Source organism: Pithys albifrons, chromosome 4 (genome assembly GCF_047495875.1).
Source record: "Pithys albifrons albifrons isolate INPA30051 chromosome 4, PitAlb_v1, whole genome shotgun sequence".
NCBI classification, from domain to species: domain Eukaryota; kingdom Metazoa; phylum Chordata; class Aves; order Passeriformes; family Thamnophilidae; genus Pithys; species Pithys albifrons.
This window is the reverse complement of record NC_092461.1, coordinates 50,469,240-50,486,732: the sequence shown is the minus strand read 5'-3', so window position 1 is coordinate 50,486,732 and position 17,493 is coordinate 50,469,240. Positions and strand designations below refer to the sequence as shown.

Sequence of the window (17,493 nt, the reverse complement as noted above, 5' to 3'; positions counted from 1 at the left end):
TTCAATCCATCTCTCTTGTGATAAACTCAGACAATTTAATGGAGGAATGCAAAGGGAAAATTGGTACTTTGGTACTTTCTCTACATTTGTAGAGAAATGGTGCAGATTTGCAATTGTCAAGTGCTTTAGAAAAGGGTGCTATGCTCCCTCAAACATAAGCTGATGAGAACATGAACTTTACCTTGCTAATTAATAGCAGCTGTCCGACTTTCAGAAGTTTCCCATTAGTGAAGTTTAGGTTACCTTGATATTTTTTCTTCAGCTTCCCTAAAACAAGTATTTATCATTTCTCAGTATCCAATTCCTATGTCTGAAAGAAGCAAATATACCCTCCATGAAATAACACTATTCCTCCCTTTTCACTCAGATTTGTTTCTTGTTGAAAAAGAAACTGTGAAAGATTAGAGAATGTGGAGGTACAAAGAGAAAATAGCCTAAAATGACTCACTGTTTTTCAGGTAATTTGTGCCCAGAATTAAAATCAGCAGCTGTGTTCTGTTGTGAACAGAACTTCTTTTCAGTACCCTAAATTGTTAGGCCTAATTTGCATTTCCAGAAATCTTACATATTTGTTTGAAAACACAGTAAAGGTTATAAGAAAACATCTGGACGTAAGAATGAGATCTGTTGCTGCAAAACTGGTGACTCATGCAGTGTCAGCCTTTCAAATAAAATCTAAGAATTAGTTTTGGAATGTTCTTTCCATCTCATAGACTTGTTGCTATTTATTCTTAGGCATGAGATATCTATGTAAATCTTGAATAAGGTATCTGAAGCTGTCCACATGTCAGCAAGATTTATTTTTGCAGCCTGTGTCACAAATGTAAATTACTGATAGATTTAGTAATTTTTTCTTCATTTCCCACAGACCTTAAAAATTTCCAATATGAAGCAAGATTCAGAAAAAAGCGAGAGCCATCACAAATAAAAATTTGTGTAATATCTTATATAACATTTTAATAACCTCTCACTTAAATCATGCTATGAACATTTGTGTACTTTATAAAACAATCTCTCAAATTTTGACTGCCATTAGTAAGCTGGGGTCAGTCAACACTCTTCCCGTCCTTCCAGGTTTTAGATTCTATGGAGAAAATAATAGGTGTATAAATATGACTGAAACGGCATCATGACCATCAAGTCCATCATCTTTGGACAAGTGAATGATATTGACCTATACATAAAAAGCTATTCCCTGTATCATGGGTGGATGAGACAAAATGCATAACAAGAAGTATAACAAGAAGTCCTTGTGCATCACATCAATGCATGTGGGAAACAGCACACTGGAAATCAATACTAATTAATGGCATGTTACATAGAACTATGGACTGACTGAGAAAACCCAACAGATGAAGCCCTTGGAATGAAACACAAGACATGCAACACTGCCTATTTAGTGAACTTAAGATTAAAAGAAGACGATTCCACTCTTTGCAACCTTCATTTCATATGCAGATTTAGCAATACTGAATCTGAAATGTGGACAGGAAATTACTTGAATGAAAAGAAAAAAACCATGGAAAGCAAGCCATTGATAATGCCTGCTGAAATACCAAGAAGCACTTGCAGAGTGCCTCAAAATTTGTAACCAAACAAAAAAATGTCTCAAAACTGCAGTGTGATAAATAGATGGCGTAGTTTTCCGCTAATCATCTTTTCCAAGTCTCTTTTACATTAACTGTTTTGTATTCACCCACTCTGTCGTCTCACTTTATTATTATTATTATTATTATTATTATTATTATTATTATTATTATTGTTATTGTTATTGTTATTATTGTTATTGTTATTGTTATTATTTAAACTACACCTTGTTTTTCAGGGGTAGAGGGAATCCTGAGCAGTCACTCTGTTAGAAGTGGGATCCTTACAGGGTTTTTATAGCCATTGATTTTTGGAGAGGTGTGAAACAGCTACTTAATTTCCTGACAAAATATGTCAGAAAATCTTTTAATGCTAACATCTGTAAGTTTTATGGCCTGTAAGTTACATGCTAGGACAAAGAGCTAAAAAATTAGTAAACATTTGGGCAATGACAAGAAGCCTCCATCATATTAAAGGTCCATATATCTTAATTATCTGCTTTCCATATTTTCTCTTTCGTCCTTTGTCTCTTTCACAGTCTGATTTCAATTTACACAGGCTGTTTTCAATATTAGGACTCATGTTTACGTATCTATAAAGTCCAAGACACCCAGGAGATCAGTCCTGAAATAATAAAGACTTTATTCCCCCAGAGCTGTGGCTGCCAATCAGGTTCCAAGTGTGTCTTTGTGGAGCTGACAGGTTTTCTTGGCTTTGCAGTTCCTGTAGCTGTTCAATATGCCTGATATCCATTAAGATCAGCTCTACAATACACAAATCAAAGCTAAGATAATTTTTGTGCACATTGTAAAGAAGTTTTAGAACAGACTTCAGCTTCTGCAGAAATGCTCCAGGTACAGCTGCAGGACAAGCTAAAGAAAGCGCATCACAGAACGTTATAGTTGCACTGTAAAACTCATTTTGGTCATAAATAATGAAGGGAAATGGATTTTAGCATAATTTTAGCAAAAATGGTCCTGAGCTTTTTCATTTCTATTTTCATCCTCTAAAGAACAAGTCAGTGACACAGAAAACAGCCAATGACTTTCAACTTTGATAACATATACCATTTTTAAAGTAAGGAAAAGTTATAATAGAAGAGTAATATTTATACTTATAAATATTTATTTGAAATATACTTACAACATATTTAGGTATTTAATATTTATTGGAAGTAATTTGTAAGTACAATATAAAATTATATACTTGTAATTTTTTGTAAATAAATATGTAAATACCAGAGAAAAATGATCATTTAACTCCTGAAAAGCAGGAATATTTTAAATGAATATATGCTAGAAGTTGTTGTTAGAAATACACATTTTGCATGAGCAGTACAGCAACAGTCTAGCAAGACCAGTGTGAAACTTTTAGTGCATAAATCTCCTCATACTCAAAGGCAATAATAAGTTACATGTTTCTCTACATATACATTTAAAAATTGTCAAACATACATTTCATGTAGCAGAACTAGAAATAACATCTTCTTGGCTGACTTTTTTGGATGTATTTCATATTAGGTGTAGAAGTGAAAGTTACCACTTTATACCCAAAGGATACATAAACCCTTCAAGCATAGCAGAACAGGTCAAATATCGATGTACACCCTAAGATTTCACTACTGCAAGGTGGGCAATTGTTCTTTGTTACCAAGTCAACAAAAACTTGAAAAAACGCTTTCAAACTTTAACTTTCCTAGTTGGATGACCACTCTTGACTCTCATGATTCACCTGAAAGTTACAGTCCTAGAAAACTAAACTGTACATTCCCACCCTCTTCCATGCACGTTTCCCATCTTGTCTTCCATTCATTCTGGTGTGTGAATAAAAGCTCAGTACCATGTACATTCTAGAGATGCAATTTCACCTCTAAATTTGAGGTTCAATAATTCCCAAAATCAAATCAAATGAGAGTAAAAAGAATTAATTCCTGCAGTCAATATTTTACAAAAACAGTTCCTGCAGTTAAATCCTTATATTTGGGTGCACCACCGCCGTTTGGACTAACCCGTTCCCACTCAGCGCTGCTCCCCCTGGTTCAATCCGCCGTTAGTCCATTGCTCACCCTTGCGAAGAGGGGGTTCGACAGATGTTTGCCGAGTTAACTCGGAGGGAGCACGCACCGACAGAGGAGGCACTGGGGGAAGCTGGTGGAGCCTGAGCCGGCTCAGCAGCCGAACCTGCACCAACGTGCCTCGCTCCCCACCCCCCTGGGCGTTCTGTCCCCACGCTGCTGCAGGGATGCAACATCAGCAGTCAGGAAAAGCGGTTTCCTAAAAAGCCAGATGAGGCAGCAATGAGCTGGGATTGTACATCAAAAGGTACCTGTTCCCAGAATTTCCTGACCTTTGTTCACTAAATTAATACTTTTCTGTGTGTGTTTGTTTTACTCAGTGTTAATGTAACTGTTCCAACATTCTTGTGCATAAGCATAGTTACAAAACCTACATTTATTTTAATTTTTTTTAATACTAATTTTTCATTTTAAGAGTGCCACAATTTAGTCTGTTTTCATCAACACTTGAAAAAAATGTCTTCTTCAAACCTACAGCTGAAAGCTTTTTCTGCATGATTTTCAGGCACAGTTTAGGGAATAGAAGAACAAATAAAACTTATGATAGACAACCTTTTGCACATTTAAATCTAGGATATATCTAACATTCAGATTAGAATGAAAGCATATGTGCATATTTTTTATTTAAATTTACTTCCATATTTCCATATTGTTTCCATATTTCAGATCTGTGTGCATTTTGGTGAACTTGAAAATAAGCCCATAGTAATAAAAGTGACATGGCAATTTTTGTTTCACAGTTTCTTTTGGCTATATATGACTTAATAATTAGATAACATGACATTGCTAATAAGCTATTTACTCCCAATGGCAAAGCAGGCTGATTTATATTGTTTGCTTTGTTGATGTAGTTTTTTAATGTATGAAAAATATTTGAAGGTAAGTATTCTCAGTCAGTTTAGTCTTGAACTCAGAAAATTCCCAGTAAAACAGTGAGGACAAATCATAATATGCTTATAATATGTCTTATATATTATCATATACACACATCTATAATACATACATAATATAGAATATAATTTTGCTACAAATAACAATTTTCAGTAAAAACAGAAAAAGGAACCAACAAGGAATGTTACAAATTTTTATTTCCTTCACAGGTGTTTCTAAAATATCTCTTTTAGTACTGATTATTTATGACGACCAATTCCTTCGCAGTGTCAGTCTCATGCTGTCTGTGGGACACCTAAGTAGGCTATAAAGCATCATAAAAGAGCAAAGTTTCTCCCATGTGCATAGGCTGAAGGCTTCTGGGACCAGCTGCCCATTTTCACACTGCTATACTTAGAGGCATTGGAGTGGAACAGGTAGAATAGGAGTAGGACAGGCATGGACAGCAGTTTGCCCAGTCAGTTATCCAGGTTAAGTACCCAGTGTTAGCCAAAGAATGCAGAGAGGATGGACCCAGGCTCCTCTTGATGTTGCCAAGCAGTAGGATGAGAGGTAATGGGCAGAAACTGAGGCACAGGAGATTCCACCTAAACATGAGGAAGAATTTTACTGTGACGGTGACAGAGAACCCAGGGAACAGGAGAGGCTGTGGAGTCTTTCTCTGGAGACATAAAACTGACTGGAAACGATCCTGTGTAACCTTCTCTAGGTGAGCCTACTTTAGCAGAAGGATTGGACTAGATGGTCTTCAGAGGTCCCTTCCAACTCCAACCATTCTATGACTGAATGATTCTGTAACAGCCACTTAGTCATCCTCTACCTTTCCTAGACTTTCTTTTTTTTTTTTAATGAACTTCATTTTCACCCTCTTGTTTGTATCTCCTGCTTCTGTGGCAGAGAATGGCAAATGGCCCATAGCAGCAACACTGAAGCTTGAAACACACTGACAGAGTCTTTTCTCAAGAAAAAGTACCCTGCAGGTAGATACATTTCCTGAGGATCTCCTTGAAGTGCTGCTCTCTTTTCACTGTTTGGCCAGAAGTTACAGGGTCTTGTGTAAGTTTTCCTGGTCTCCAGGTTAAACTGTATCTACTTTTGTTGCCTTTTAAGGGATTCACAATTGCTCAAGTTATAAGAATGAACAAGATATGCACAGCAATAGACCTGCACTTTTTAATTATACCTATCCTTCACGTTTCACTGAATTGCTGAAATACTGAATAAATTGGACTAGCTCAAGCAGCTGACATTTCTAGCAGACATGCCCTTGTTGCTTCAGTACGCCCAAGTTCATTACTGCACACCACCTGCCTGTTACCTGCGAATTCCCCATGTACTCTCATCCCTCTGTACATCAGGGACTTTTTGGAACCATCTCCAGCTACTCTCGTTTCATGCCATACATTTTCTTTCCTTGAAGGATTTATTCCTGCATGATCCCTTCCTTCCTTTTTTATTTTTTTTCTTCTGTAAGAAATAAATTATTCAGGGCGTCAACATACTTGAACTAGAACTGAGATGGAGGTAGTTATAATGAAATGCTAATAACTGCCAGGAAAATTACAGAGTTGTTCTCAGCTGCAAGGTCTGCCAAGCAGCTGCCAGGAGCACTATGTGTTTCCCTTACTCTTCTTCTGCTTTACTGATTTTTCACCAAAACAGGGCGTTGGTCTTCAATTCTAAACTTTCAGACAACATTCCAGCACTGATTGGATGTGTCATTCAAAATTAATCACATAATGGACAAAAAAACGGAGGAATGTTTTCCTGTTGAGATGAGGGCTTTTGATGCATGCTTAGGGTGTGCTTCAACATTACACTTATCTATTGGCACATCCCTCTGTTGTGTCAATGCAACTCTACAGGGAGGCTGTGCCATAAATGAGGTTGCTGCCATTAACATAGATTATTTCACTGAGCTGGTTTGCAGTGCAGACTCCTGTAAAGTTTCACCAGTAAAATTCATCACTCCCACTAATCTCTAGGACAGGGACAGAACCATGTAGCAGTTCTGTAAAGGAACTCTTTAAAGAGAAATTGTGTCAGCACAATCTTAATTAAAGACTACTGATTCTGTTACAATCTTTGTCCCTCACCTGCCTGCTGCCACCTCTTAGCCACAGGCTGCTGAAGAATGGTCAAACACACTCTCAAGCTGTTGGAGTGGTTACCATGGCAAGAAGAGAAACAACCCAAGCTGCTTCAACCCTTTGTGAAGTGAATACTGTTTTACGGGCTGTGATTCACGAGGGAAGATGGTACAGCAAGTGAGGTGATGGTTTGTGTAGAATGAGGCTGGATTCATGGTTAACTCAGCATGTATACACCAGAGGAGGAACAGACAGGTAAACCAGCTGGAGCTGGAGCCTCTAGACCTTGATTAGTTCAGCCAGATTTCAACAATGTAGTGCTATGAGAGATAGGCTCCCACCCAAGCACTCACTGTTTGGGTTTCACATGAACTATCTCAAATGCTGTACAGTATTGTCTTTTCTGTTTTCAGCCACATAACTACACTGCAGATTAAACACATGGGATTTCAAGTTTCCAGGAGGAATACGTAACTCAACAGACATATCCCAGGCTTTTCTTTAAAACTCAAATCATAGGCCTTTGGAAAAGGTTATTCATTATCTACATCAAAGCCATGCCCACAGGCACTGCCTACTGCACTTCTCTCAGAGAAATGGGCCCACCACCTTTCCAGATCACCAACGTGCCAACACCCAAGGAGTCCATTAACTCACCTTTTCAGGGCTTTTGCTGCCAGCAGCAACCCCAGAAAGGCTCAAGGCTGTTGGCAAAGGCTTTTCTCCATGATAAACGTAGTGAGAAGCACTTTGGGCACACACAAAATCGAGGGCACTCCTGGGTGACAGGAACTCCTCTCACATTTGAGATGGTGAAATTTAGAATGTAAGAAGAGCTTCACTCAAAAGCAAGCCAGAAAATGCCCACTTCTATTAAGCACAGTGGAAACAACAAGAGTTTGCCACCACCGAGTTCTGCTTCACAGTCACTCATCAACATTGACAATGTGAATCAAACCTCGGAGCTGGGGCTGGGGCAGTGGCACACTCCAGGATTTGTGCCACTCTGGGTCAGAGCCCACTGTGCCAAGTGCCCACAGTGGGTGCTCATACACACCTGGCTGCTCTGCCCTGGCACGGCACTGCTGGGAACTGTGTCTGGCTCTGGGCCCCTCACCACAGGACACACACTGAAGTTCTGAAGTGTGTCCAGGGATGGGCAGCAGGGCTGGTGATGGGTCTGGAGCACAAGTCCCCTGGGGAGTGGCTGGGGGAGCTCGAGAAGAGGCTCAAGGGAGACCTTGTCACTCCCTGCAACTCCCTGGAAGGAGGTAGTGGGCAAGAGTCAGCCTCTTCTCCCCTGCAGGATGAGAGGGCACAGGCTTAAGTTGTGCCAGGGGAGGTTTAGGTAGGACATTAGGGAGAAGTTTTTCACGGAAGGGGTGATTGAGCATTGGGATGGGCTGCCCAGGGCAGAGACCTGATGTGGCGCACAGGGCGGAGCTGTCCCGCAGCCCGGCTCGGTGTCCCCGCCCAGGGCGGAGCTGTCCCGCAGCCCGGCTCCATGTCCCCGGCCCCGCCCAGGGCGGACTGTCCCGCAGCCCGGCTCGGTGTCCCCGGCCCCACACAGGGCGGACTGTCCTGCAGCCCGGCTCGGTGTCCCCGCCCAGGACAGATCGTTCCGCAGTCCGGCTCGGTGTCCCCGCCGAGGGCGGAGCTGTCCCGCAGCCCGGCTCGGTGTCCCCGCCCAGGGCGGAGCTGTCCCGCAGCCCGGCTCCATGTCCCCGGCCCCGCCCAGGGCGGACTGTCCCGCAGCCCGGCTCGGTGTCCCCGGCCCCACACAGGGCGGACTGTCCTGCAGCCCGGCTCGGTGTCCCCGCCCAGGACAGATCGTTCCGCAGTCCGGCTCGGTGTCCCCGCCGAGGGCGGAGCTGTCCCGCAGCCCGGCTCGGTGTCCCCGCCCAGGGCAGATCGTTCCGCAGTCCGGCTCGGTGTCCCCGCCCCGGGCGGACTGTGCCCCAGTCCGGCTCGGTGTCCCCGGCCCCACACAGGACGGACTGTCCCGCGGCCCGGCTCGGTGTCCCCGGCCCCGCACAGGACGGACTGTCCCGCCGCCCGGCTCGGTGTCCCCGCCCCGGCCCCGCCCCCTCGCGGGCACGCCCCGCGCCAGCCCCGCCCCCGCAGGGCACGTGACTCCCGCGCTCCCGCCAGACGCTTCCGGCCGGGGCCAGGGCGGAGCACACACGCGTCGGGGAACCCGGAAGTGGCGGCGCGGGGCGGGAGCGGGGCGGGTCCCGCGGCCCGGCCTGCCCGGGGGTGCGGGGCCTCGGGGCAGGTAACAGGAACCGAAGGTGCGGGGTCTCCGGGCAGGTAACAGGGAGCGGGGGTGCGGGGACCGGGGGTGCGGGGCAGGTAGCGGGGACCGGGGGTGCGGGGCAGGTAACGGGACTGGGGCTGCGGGGCTGGTAACGGGGCCGAGGGTGCGGGGCTGCGGGGCAAGTGACGGGGACCGGGGCTGTGGGGCAGGTAACAGTGATCAGGGGTGCGGGGCAGATAACGGGGCCGGGGATGCGGGGCCTCGGGACAGGTAACGGGGCCGGGGTGCAGGGCTGCGGGGCTGGTGACGGGGCCCGGGGTTGGTGGGGCTGGTAACGGGGCCGGGGGTGCGGGGCAGGTAACGGGGCCGGCCCGAGGGTGCGGGGCCTCGGGGCTGCGGGGTAGGTACCGGGGCCGGGGATGCGGGCCCTGGGTAGGTCCGTGTCAGGCTGTGTCCCGCCGGGATGTGCGGGGGCTGCCCGGCGCCGGGAGGGCTGTCCGGGTGAGGCTGCGGCGGTGGCGGGGCGGGGAAGGGAAGGGTCCTCTCAGAGCGGCAGCGGGGCGGGGAGGAGCGTGGGGAGGTGGGAGAGCGACGGGGAGCGCTGGTGTAACCTCGGCTGGGGTCACGGGGGTTGTCGGTTTCCTGGAGTGGCACAAAACGAGCGAGTTTTCCTTGGACATGGTGCTCGGGGCGTTCAGACCCGAGAGGGCATCTGAGGGCATGTTTTACTGTAGACGTCTGTCCGTTAGAAGTTAACTTTTTTTGAAGACATGAAAAGTTACCCTTCTGATGACTCCTAAAAGGCGTTTTCCTGTCAAGTGAGTCCTACGTGAAGACATGGTAGATAGTTGGATCATCGTTTTGGTTTGCTTGGCTGGCTTTTTATTTTGATCGAGTTACTAGTTCCAGTATACACACACACATTCACACACACTCACACACACATATATATCTGTAAGATGAAAATATTTAAGTGCAAATAGATGTGCTTTCATCTTGCTATACATTTTATCTTTATATGTAACTATATGTATCTCTGCCCATAAACATATATGTATAGAATTATTTTCATGCATTCAAGCAATGGGATTGGTGTGTTACTGAAAATTAGGCTGGCAGATTCATAACTAATATCTCCATCTCTTGACCTTTTTTCTAGTGCTTAGCCTGTAATACAGATATCTTCCAGAATGCTCGAGTCATACGTAACTCCTATTTTGATGAGTTATGTGAATCGCTACATAAAGAACTTGAAGCCTTCAGACCTGCAGTTGTCACTCTGGGGAGGAGATGTTGTACTTAGTAAACTCGAATTAAAGTTGGATGTACTTGAACAGGTATGTTATGTTTGTAGTAGTTACAGTCTGTGTCTTTGTTTTAAAAGAAGTTGACTGCATTGTTTAAATTGGTCTGCACAGCTACATAATCATTTAGAGCTTGTTGGTTTCCTTCTTATGCAAGTTCTTTTTTCCCCCTCCCCTGAATTTAGTTGTTCTTGCTTTAATTTCATGCCATTTGTTTAGCAATGAATACTAATTCTTTGCATAATCTGTAAGTTATGGGGTGTGAAGAGGAAGGCTTTTTTGTGGACATGTTTCTTCTTTCTGTCACCATTGTTTTAGAGTATGAACATTAATTAAATTTATTTTCCAGTCATATTACTAATTGCATATTGTAGCTAGTTCAAAATGCCACAAAGTAAAGATTCTTTAATTATGCATGCTAATCACAGATTTGTGTTTTCTGACTTAAGATTTCATTGTTCCAATTGTATCTAAATTTAGGAGTTAGAGGGACAGTTTTGATCAGCTGATTTGTGTGGATTAGATAAGAGACTCTTTAACATCTAGCCTTAAAAAGACAAGCTTGACCAGGTAAAACACTAGATACAGTATTTGGAGTCTACTGTCAATATGGACTGTTAAGTTTTAGCAGAGAGATGGTTTCCTTTTATGCTTATCTGATTTGACAACTTGAGTGTGAGACAGATGAGGCTGTTTTCTGTTGTGCAGGTTGTAGCAAGTCTTAGCTAGAGTCCTGTGTCCAGATATAGTCTAACCAAGTGAAAAAACTGAGAGAAGTGCAGAAAAGAAGAATGGAAAATGTAGGCAGTATGTCCATTGAAAGAAATGAAGTAGACAGGGAGTGCGTTTTTAATTTTGAATAAAGTACAGTGAGACAAGATAGGACAAGAATTATTTGGATGTGACAAGAAACAATGGAATAAATTGCATATAGGGAGATTTAGGTTGAACATAAATGAAAATCTCATTTTTTAGTTGGATTATGAGTCTTTAGAGTAGACAGAGAAGACGTCTGTGGGGTGATAGCCCTGATAAACTCTTGAGGAGTTGAGGGAAAAAGCCTGAGTCCGTTGGAGGGGTGCTCCCAGAACCATTGTCAGAGGGCAAAGGCATCCCAGTGGCTTTCCAGAAAGTGCTAAAGGCAGACTGGTGAGATTAACAAAGAGTGGAGTGTTGTGAAGATGACATGGCTCTCCTTTGCAAAATCTTCTGGGAATACAGGGAGCCCTTCAGGCCTATGCTATCTATCATCCCAAAACCAATTAATGACTAAAGCCACCCAAACCACCTAAGGGAAAAAAAAAAAGCAATTGGTATTGGGCATGAGTGAAAAATGGGGAAGAAATACCATCGTCTCTGTGAGAGTAGCTGAAAGCAGCTGCCCTGTCCCCTCCCACCTCTTCAGACAATGTAGGGATGAGAAAACCATGTACTCTCTCTAGTCTATATTTTGTATTTTATACTTCACTGTCTTACAAAGCCTATTACTTTATACATTCTATCTTATACTATGCCTGTTACATTACACCTTAAAAAGTACCTTATACCCTTATAATATGCTTTCACTTTCACCTCACAGCCACTTTGATGCTAATTTCACTAGGATATATCTCTACTCTAAAAGCACCTTGTTTACTAACTGTTTTGCTACTTTAATACCAATAATTATAACTTGCCCTACACCTCGTGACTTGCTAAGTATATATCTTACTTTGTATTAGTTGTTGTGTTCCTTTAAGGTGTGTAGTTCTTTTTTAACATGTGTGTTGATGTGAAACACAGAGAAGGTTGTGTGCAGGTCAATTTGTTGCTCTGTGTTACTGAACGGGGTTCTAGATTTGTGTTTTAGGTTGTTGTGTTTCTGGTTAGTAGTTTTCTGTGCTTAGTTAAGTCTGTGATGGGTGGGGGCACACTGCTGTATTGAAACTTAAGTTTGGTGGGCTTGTCTCTGTAGAATGTATTTTGTGCTGGTTTCTCTTGGGGTTTTAGGTCATCAATTAAATACAATCATGTGGCTAAACGTTATCACTGGCAATGCAAAACCCACAATAACTGTCACATACGTGTATTAATAAAAGTTATATGGGGAGCTGCTGTAAAGAAAGTTCTTTTCTTGCTATTAAGTATGGTCCTCACAGCAGTGTCGAAGACCTTTCCAACCTGTGTGCTGTCCATTGTTTGACAGGCAGTGTTGGGTTCATAAGACTTCGATTTCCTGGAGATGCTTATAGCTAGTAAGTTCTCCCTGGCTAAAGTGTGGTCCTCACAGTAAGGTTGAAAACCTTTCCAGCCTGTGTTCTGTCCGTTGTTAAACAGACAGTGCTGGGTTCATAAAGCTTTGATTGTTCTGAGGAGGCTTATAGCTATTAACTTTATATTAATACAGATGGGACAAGAAATCTTTGCATTTCTGCCCTTCCTTGTCATGTGACACTGTCTCTATTGGAGACACCTTTTAAAATGTGAAAGAATTACTAATGGTTAATTAAGAATCTGTGATCCTCTTCTGGAAGTAGAGAATGAAGAGATCCTGTCGTATTTTCTGTGCTTTGTAAAGAGCCTGACTTGGCTGCCTTCAAGTGTTTGGTGGCCTCTGTAATTTCTCGCTGCATATATTAAACTTGCTATATTACCTCATACTATTAGGATTTTCCTGCTGTCATTGGTGATACTCCTTTTGCAATAGTTGAGTTTGCTGGTGGGTGGTCCCTGGCTTCATCTTTAGCTACTGGTGTATCAGCTGGGTTCTGAAATGGCGCATGGCTCTTGTAGTGGTAAATGCTGCCATATGTACCCATGCTCATGACTTACCAGCCTGGATAGGAATGTGAATGAATATGTGATGAATACAAAATTTAGCTCAGCTTCATTGTGTTTCTATTATTTGGCTGTGTATTTGTGAAATGTAGTGATCTTATTTTGACTCATATTATTCTTTGGAACTTGTCTGGACCCACAGCCTGTATTTAGGGTATCTTACTGTTCTGTGTGGAAGGGATGCTGCTTTAAGCCTGCTCAGGAAAACTGTGAGTGTTTAGTTGTTGTAACACAATGACCCAGGCCTTTGCAGCTGGCAGGAAGCAACCTTGAAAAGCTGCTTTCTAAAGATTACCAGCATCTATTATTTCATTTGGGTTCTCTGCCATGATGGATTCATGATATTTGAAGTTAGTCACCTTAACTGCTCTGCTCTTCTAACATCCTTTCTGTCCTGGGCAATCTATCGCCTGTCTGGTTCCCTACTCCTTATCTGACATGAACACAGCTTTAATTTCATGCTTTCGGTTTTTAGATACAACTGCATGTACCCTGGACACCTTTGTCTACAGCCCTAAACATATACAGAGAATTCCATCTTTTGTGGAGTTATACACAACTTTTTGACAGTGTTAGCATAGGTGTTGTGCTACCTGGACAAGGCACCTTATAACAGACCTGGGAACAAGTCTGTGCTTCTTCCTATCACTCTCTACACTTCAGCTGGTGTTGTGTGCCCATATCCTGTTGTGGTCTTACAGGCCACCAAACATAATTCCAAAGCACAGGTGAGAACAGAACATAAACTGCTGTCTGTCTTCCAGAAGATTTTACTAAATTTTTATGGCCAAGTTGGAACCAGTACCTTTTGAAATCAGATGTAATACAGTAGCTGACATAGAAAATTTATCAACGCCAAAGAGAATAGTTCAGTACCTTAAAATACTTTGCATGTTTTTAACATGTACATTTTATGTTCTCATTAAACTAAGCTGAGTATCATTGCAGTAACTCTTGGGGTCTGTCCTTCTCTGCCCCCTTTGTTTTGCACGCTGTCAGTTCTGTAGTGGGAGTCAAGTACTAGTTTGTACTCGGTTCAACAATCTAGGCACAGTGTAGCTTTTATACATAATTGTGTCACTCTTTGAATAGCCAGTTAATTTTATTATAATTATCTTCAGTTGAAGATTAAATCTGATGAAAGTTTGATTTTGGTTTTTTGTCTTCCGCTGTCCTGGATGATTCAATTACTACAAGATTAAGCATTCCAAGAAATTTTCCCTCTATGCATAATACACACATTGTACAAAGACTACTTCAAGAAAATAATGTGTAATAAAATTTTAAAATTACTATTTTATATGCTGCTTTTGGAAAAGCCTTTTAAGCACTTGTCAACTTTTATGTGAAGTCCCCATGGTAGGTGAGGTAACAGAACTACCTATGAACTTGATAACTAACTTGTATGGTACCAGAGAGAGAGGATACATTGTGAGCTTTTTTTGCTGCCTGTGTATATTCCCGTAACAAGACAGGTTTTTATCTTGGCTGTTTTACAAGCTCAGAAGGGAAAAAAGAAACAGTCTTTGGAAGACAAAGGATAACTTGATCTAAAGATTGAGTTTTACTGTAAGTATGGATTTTTCATATCGAAAAGAATTTATGAAGAAATATGAAAAAGTCTCATGTAAATAATTTTAAGGAAACTAGAGCATTGAAATATCTTTATTTTAGGTGTCTGTGTTATGTGCCATTGGGTTGCTTGTAAAATACAGCTTTGACTGTGAAGAAAAGGTATTTAAGTTAAGACTGATGTGGAGAAAAATATTTGCATATCACTCCAAAGTCTGGGATAGTCTTGTGTGTTAGAGCAAGAGGAGATTTTAGATAAAGGGAGATTATGATTATCTAGTCTGCAGTCTTGTGTGATATGAGTCCATTATTTATGGGTCAAGCCCAGAAGTTTGTTTTTAGTAGTATCATATTTTTCTGAAGGATTTCTATGATGTGAATGTGAAATCTCAAATGTAATGTCTAATTGGTTATGAGTACAGAAGAAATATTAAGAATTTCAAGCAGCACTTAATGAAAGGGGAAAGATTGCATAGGAAACAAGGAGGAATAAGAATGGTCTTTGTTATGTTGTATTATGAACAAGTTACTAAATTTGGCACACATTTGTATTCTCTATTGAAGTAGTACAACAGTGAGTGCATTGCTGTAAGGAAATCCATTTGTGCAATTAGAGTAATGTCAAACAACTTTTGTATCTAAATTTCTTTGAAAAAGGACTGTCTTTTAAAAAAATATGTTGTGCATTTACTTCTATCACCTCATTTTGAAATAATTCCTACTTCTTTTTCTTTCAGTATCTTACAGTTAAGTAAACAAAAATGATAATGTGTTAAATCTGTCCAAAAACAGTGGTAGAAGAGCTATTCTCGAATGCCTTTTGAAGTAACACAGGTCAGGATCTAAGCTGACATTGTGGTATTGATAAGTGATATAAAAATTACATATCTCCAAGTCTGGAATGGGAATTTATATCTGCTGCTGTTAACAGTGATAGTTGGTGTCTTGATCCCTGATAGCTTTATCTCTTGAGTGGTAATGCATTTTTAGATGGCGTGTTTCTTCATAATTTATTTCTGTGGTGCCCCCTCCCCCCAAAAAAACCCCCCAACAAACCAAAAAAACAGTTCTGGGACAAAAGGCACTGTTTAATTTAGTGTATGATTAGTGTAGCAACATCTGTAGCTAAACTGCCCAGTACTTGCTTTTCAGTGTTTTATCCGAAACTGTTTGGATTAAAATTTTACTTGTGTTGCTTGTGAGCCTAGAGGAGAATTATTAGGACAGAAGCTTTTGGCTAAAATCCTTAAGTATAATAGTAAATGACATGAAGAAAAAACACTTTATAAAAGCAAATTAACATTATTTTTCAAACCTTTTATGAGAAAGTCTCTGTCATCTTTTAGAATGGAGACTTGAAATTAATGTGACTCTGTGTAATGATGGCTGAGGAAGGAGTCAAGAGTTTCCCTAACATGAGATGGGTGTGGTTTGTTAAATTTCATTAATGAAAGCTCATTAAATCCCTAAAACTTTACAAACTGAAAGCTGTACTTGGCAAAGAAAAGGGAGCTATAATTTTGTGTAGTTTTCTTCTCTGAGGACTTTGTCAGCAGTGAATATACTTTTATCTACTCTTTGCTCTTGGATGCAAGATGAATGTTTTTCGTGGTACCAGTTGAAAGGCTGAAGGGGTATGAGCTGCAGAATGGAGAGTGTTTCTTAAAACCAGTTGTTGCTGTGGTGGTGATAGGTATTCTTGAGTGAGAATTGTCCACTTATTCTTTGGGTGACTGAGTGGAGGCTGTCTCAGCAAGCTGAGCTGTCACAGATGTAAAAGGGCTCTTTTCAACTCTCAACTTAGGACATGGTAACTACTTAGCAAAAGGAAAATTTTTGTGGGCTTTCAAAACATGTCACTAAGGTTTGATTATATATTCATTATTCATAAATGTATCATTGATTTTATTTCAAGATATTAGGCAACTAATGACATTATCTAGCTTCACAGAAATATTCTATAGCCAAATTTTACAACTTCATAATGTATATCAAGTACTAAATGCAGAATATACTTTTATCCCCAAATTTTATTCGTATAGAAGTTCTGTGCAGCAGGGAAAGGTCTAGGGTCAAGCAGTGCAGGAAAAGAGGCTTTCTTGATGTACTTGTAGATGTTTGTCTGAAATACCCTAGGAACTTTTCTGCCTGACTTCTGCGTTTGATGGGCCTTCTCTTTTTAACATCTGTTCATTCATAGAAGTTCAGAGTTGAACAATGTATGTACCTAAACTGAGCCAGGGTGCAAAAGTGGTTAAGCTCTGGCTTGCTGGGATAATCCTGGAGGTCTGAACAAAGGTTTATGTCCCTGAGTTTACTAAGAAACAGGTATGAACCTGGAGGTGCTGGGTCAGTAGAAGTCAGCAGTGTGCCTGGGCAGCCCAGAGGGTCAACCCCCTCCTGGGGTGCACCAAACTCAGCATTACCAGGCGGTCAACAGAGGTGACTGTCCTGCTGTACACAGCATTGGTGCAGCCCCACCTTGAGCACTGTGTGCTGTTCTGGGCTCCAGAGGTAAACAAGGATGGGAATGTGTCCAGAGGAGGGCAACAAAGCTGGTGAAAAAGCTAGAGGCAATGTCCTGTGAGAAGGGACTGAGGACTTTGGGCTTGTCTGGTTTGGAGAAGAGGAGGCTGAGAGGCGACCTCGCTGCTCTGTAGAGCTTCCTGAGGAGGGGAAGTGCACAGGGACATGCTGAGCAATTCTCCTTGGTATGCAGGGATAGGGCATGTAGGGATGGTTCAAAGCAGTACCAAGAGAGGCTCAGACTGGACATTAGGAAGCATTTCTTTACTTAGGGTGTAGTCAAACACTGAAGCAGGCTTCCTACAGTAGGTGCCAGTTAGTGTGCAATTGCACAATGCCCTTAACAATATGCTCTAACTTCTGGTCAGCCCTGAA

General features: G+C 42.0%; 1 protein-coding gene across 8 annotated transcripts in view; it reads left to right on the top strand.

The window, feature by feature from the left end:
* Positions 1 to 8,826: 8,826 nt before the first annotated feature.
* Positions 8,827 to 17,493, top strand: part of VPS13B (vacuolar protein sorting 13 homolog B) — a 427,169-nt gene continuing 418,502 nt past the window's right edge. For 6 of the 8 annotated variants that reach the window (XM_071554086.1, XM_071554089.1, XM_071554090.1 and 3 more), the window contains exons 1-2: positions 8,845 to 8,952; positions 10,059 to 10,236. In XM_071554086.1, the coding sequence (XP_071410187.1) occupies positions 10,090 to 10,236 (147 nt within the window). In that variant the 5' untranslated portion in view covers positions 8,845 to 8,952; positions 10,059 to 10,089. Of the gene's footprint in view, positions 8,953 to 10,058; positions 10,237 to 17,493 lie in introns of all 8 variants that reach the window. The other 2 variants (XM_071554088.1, XM_071554087.1) reach the window with 2 other exon arrangements.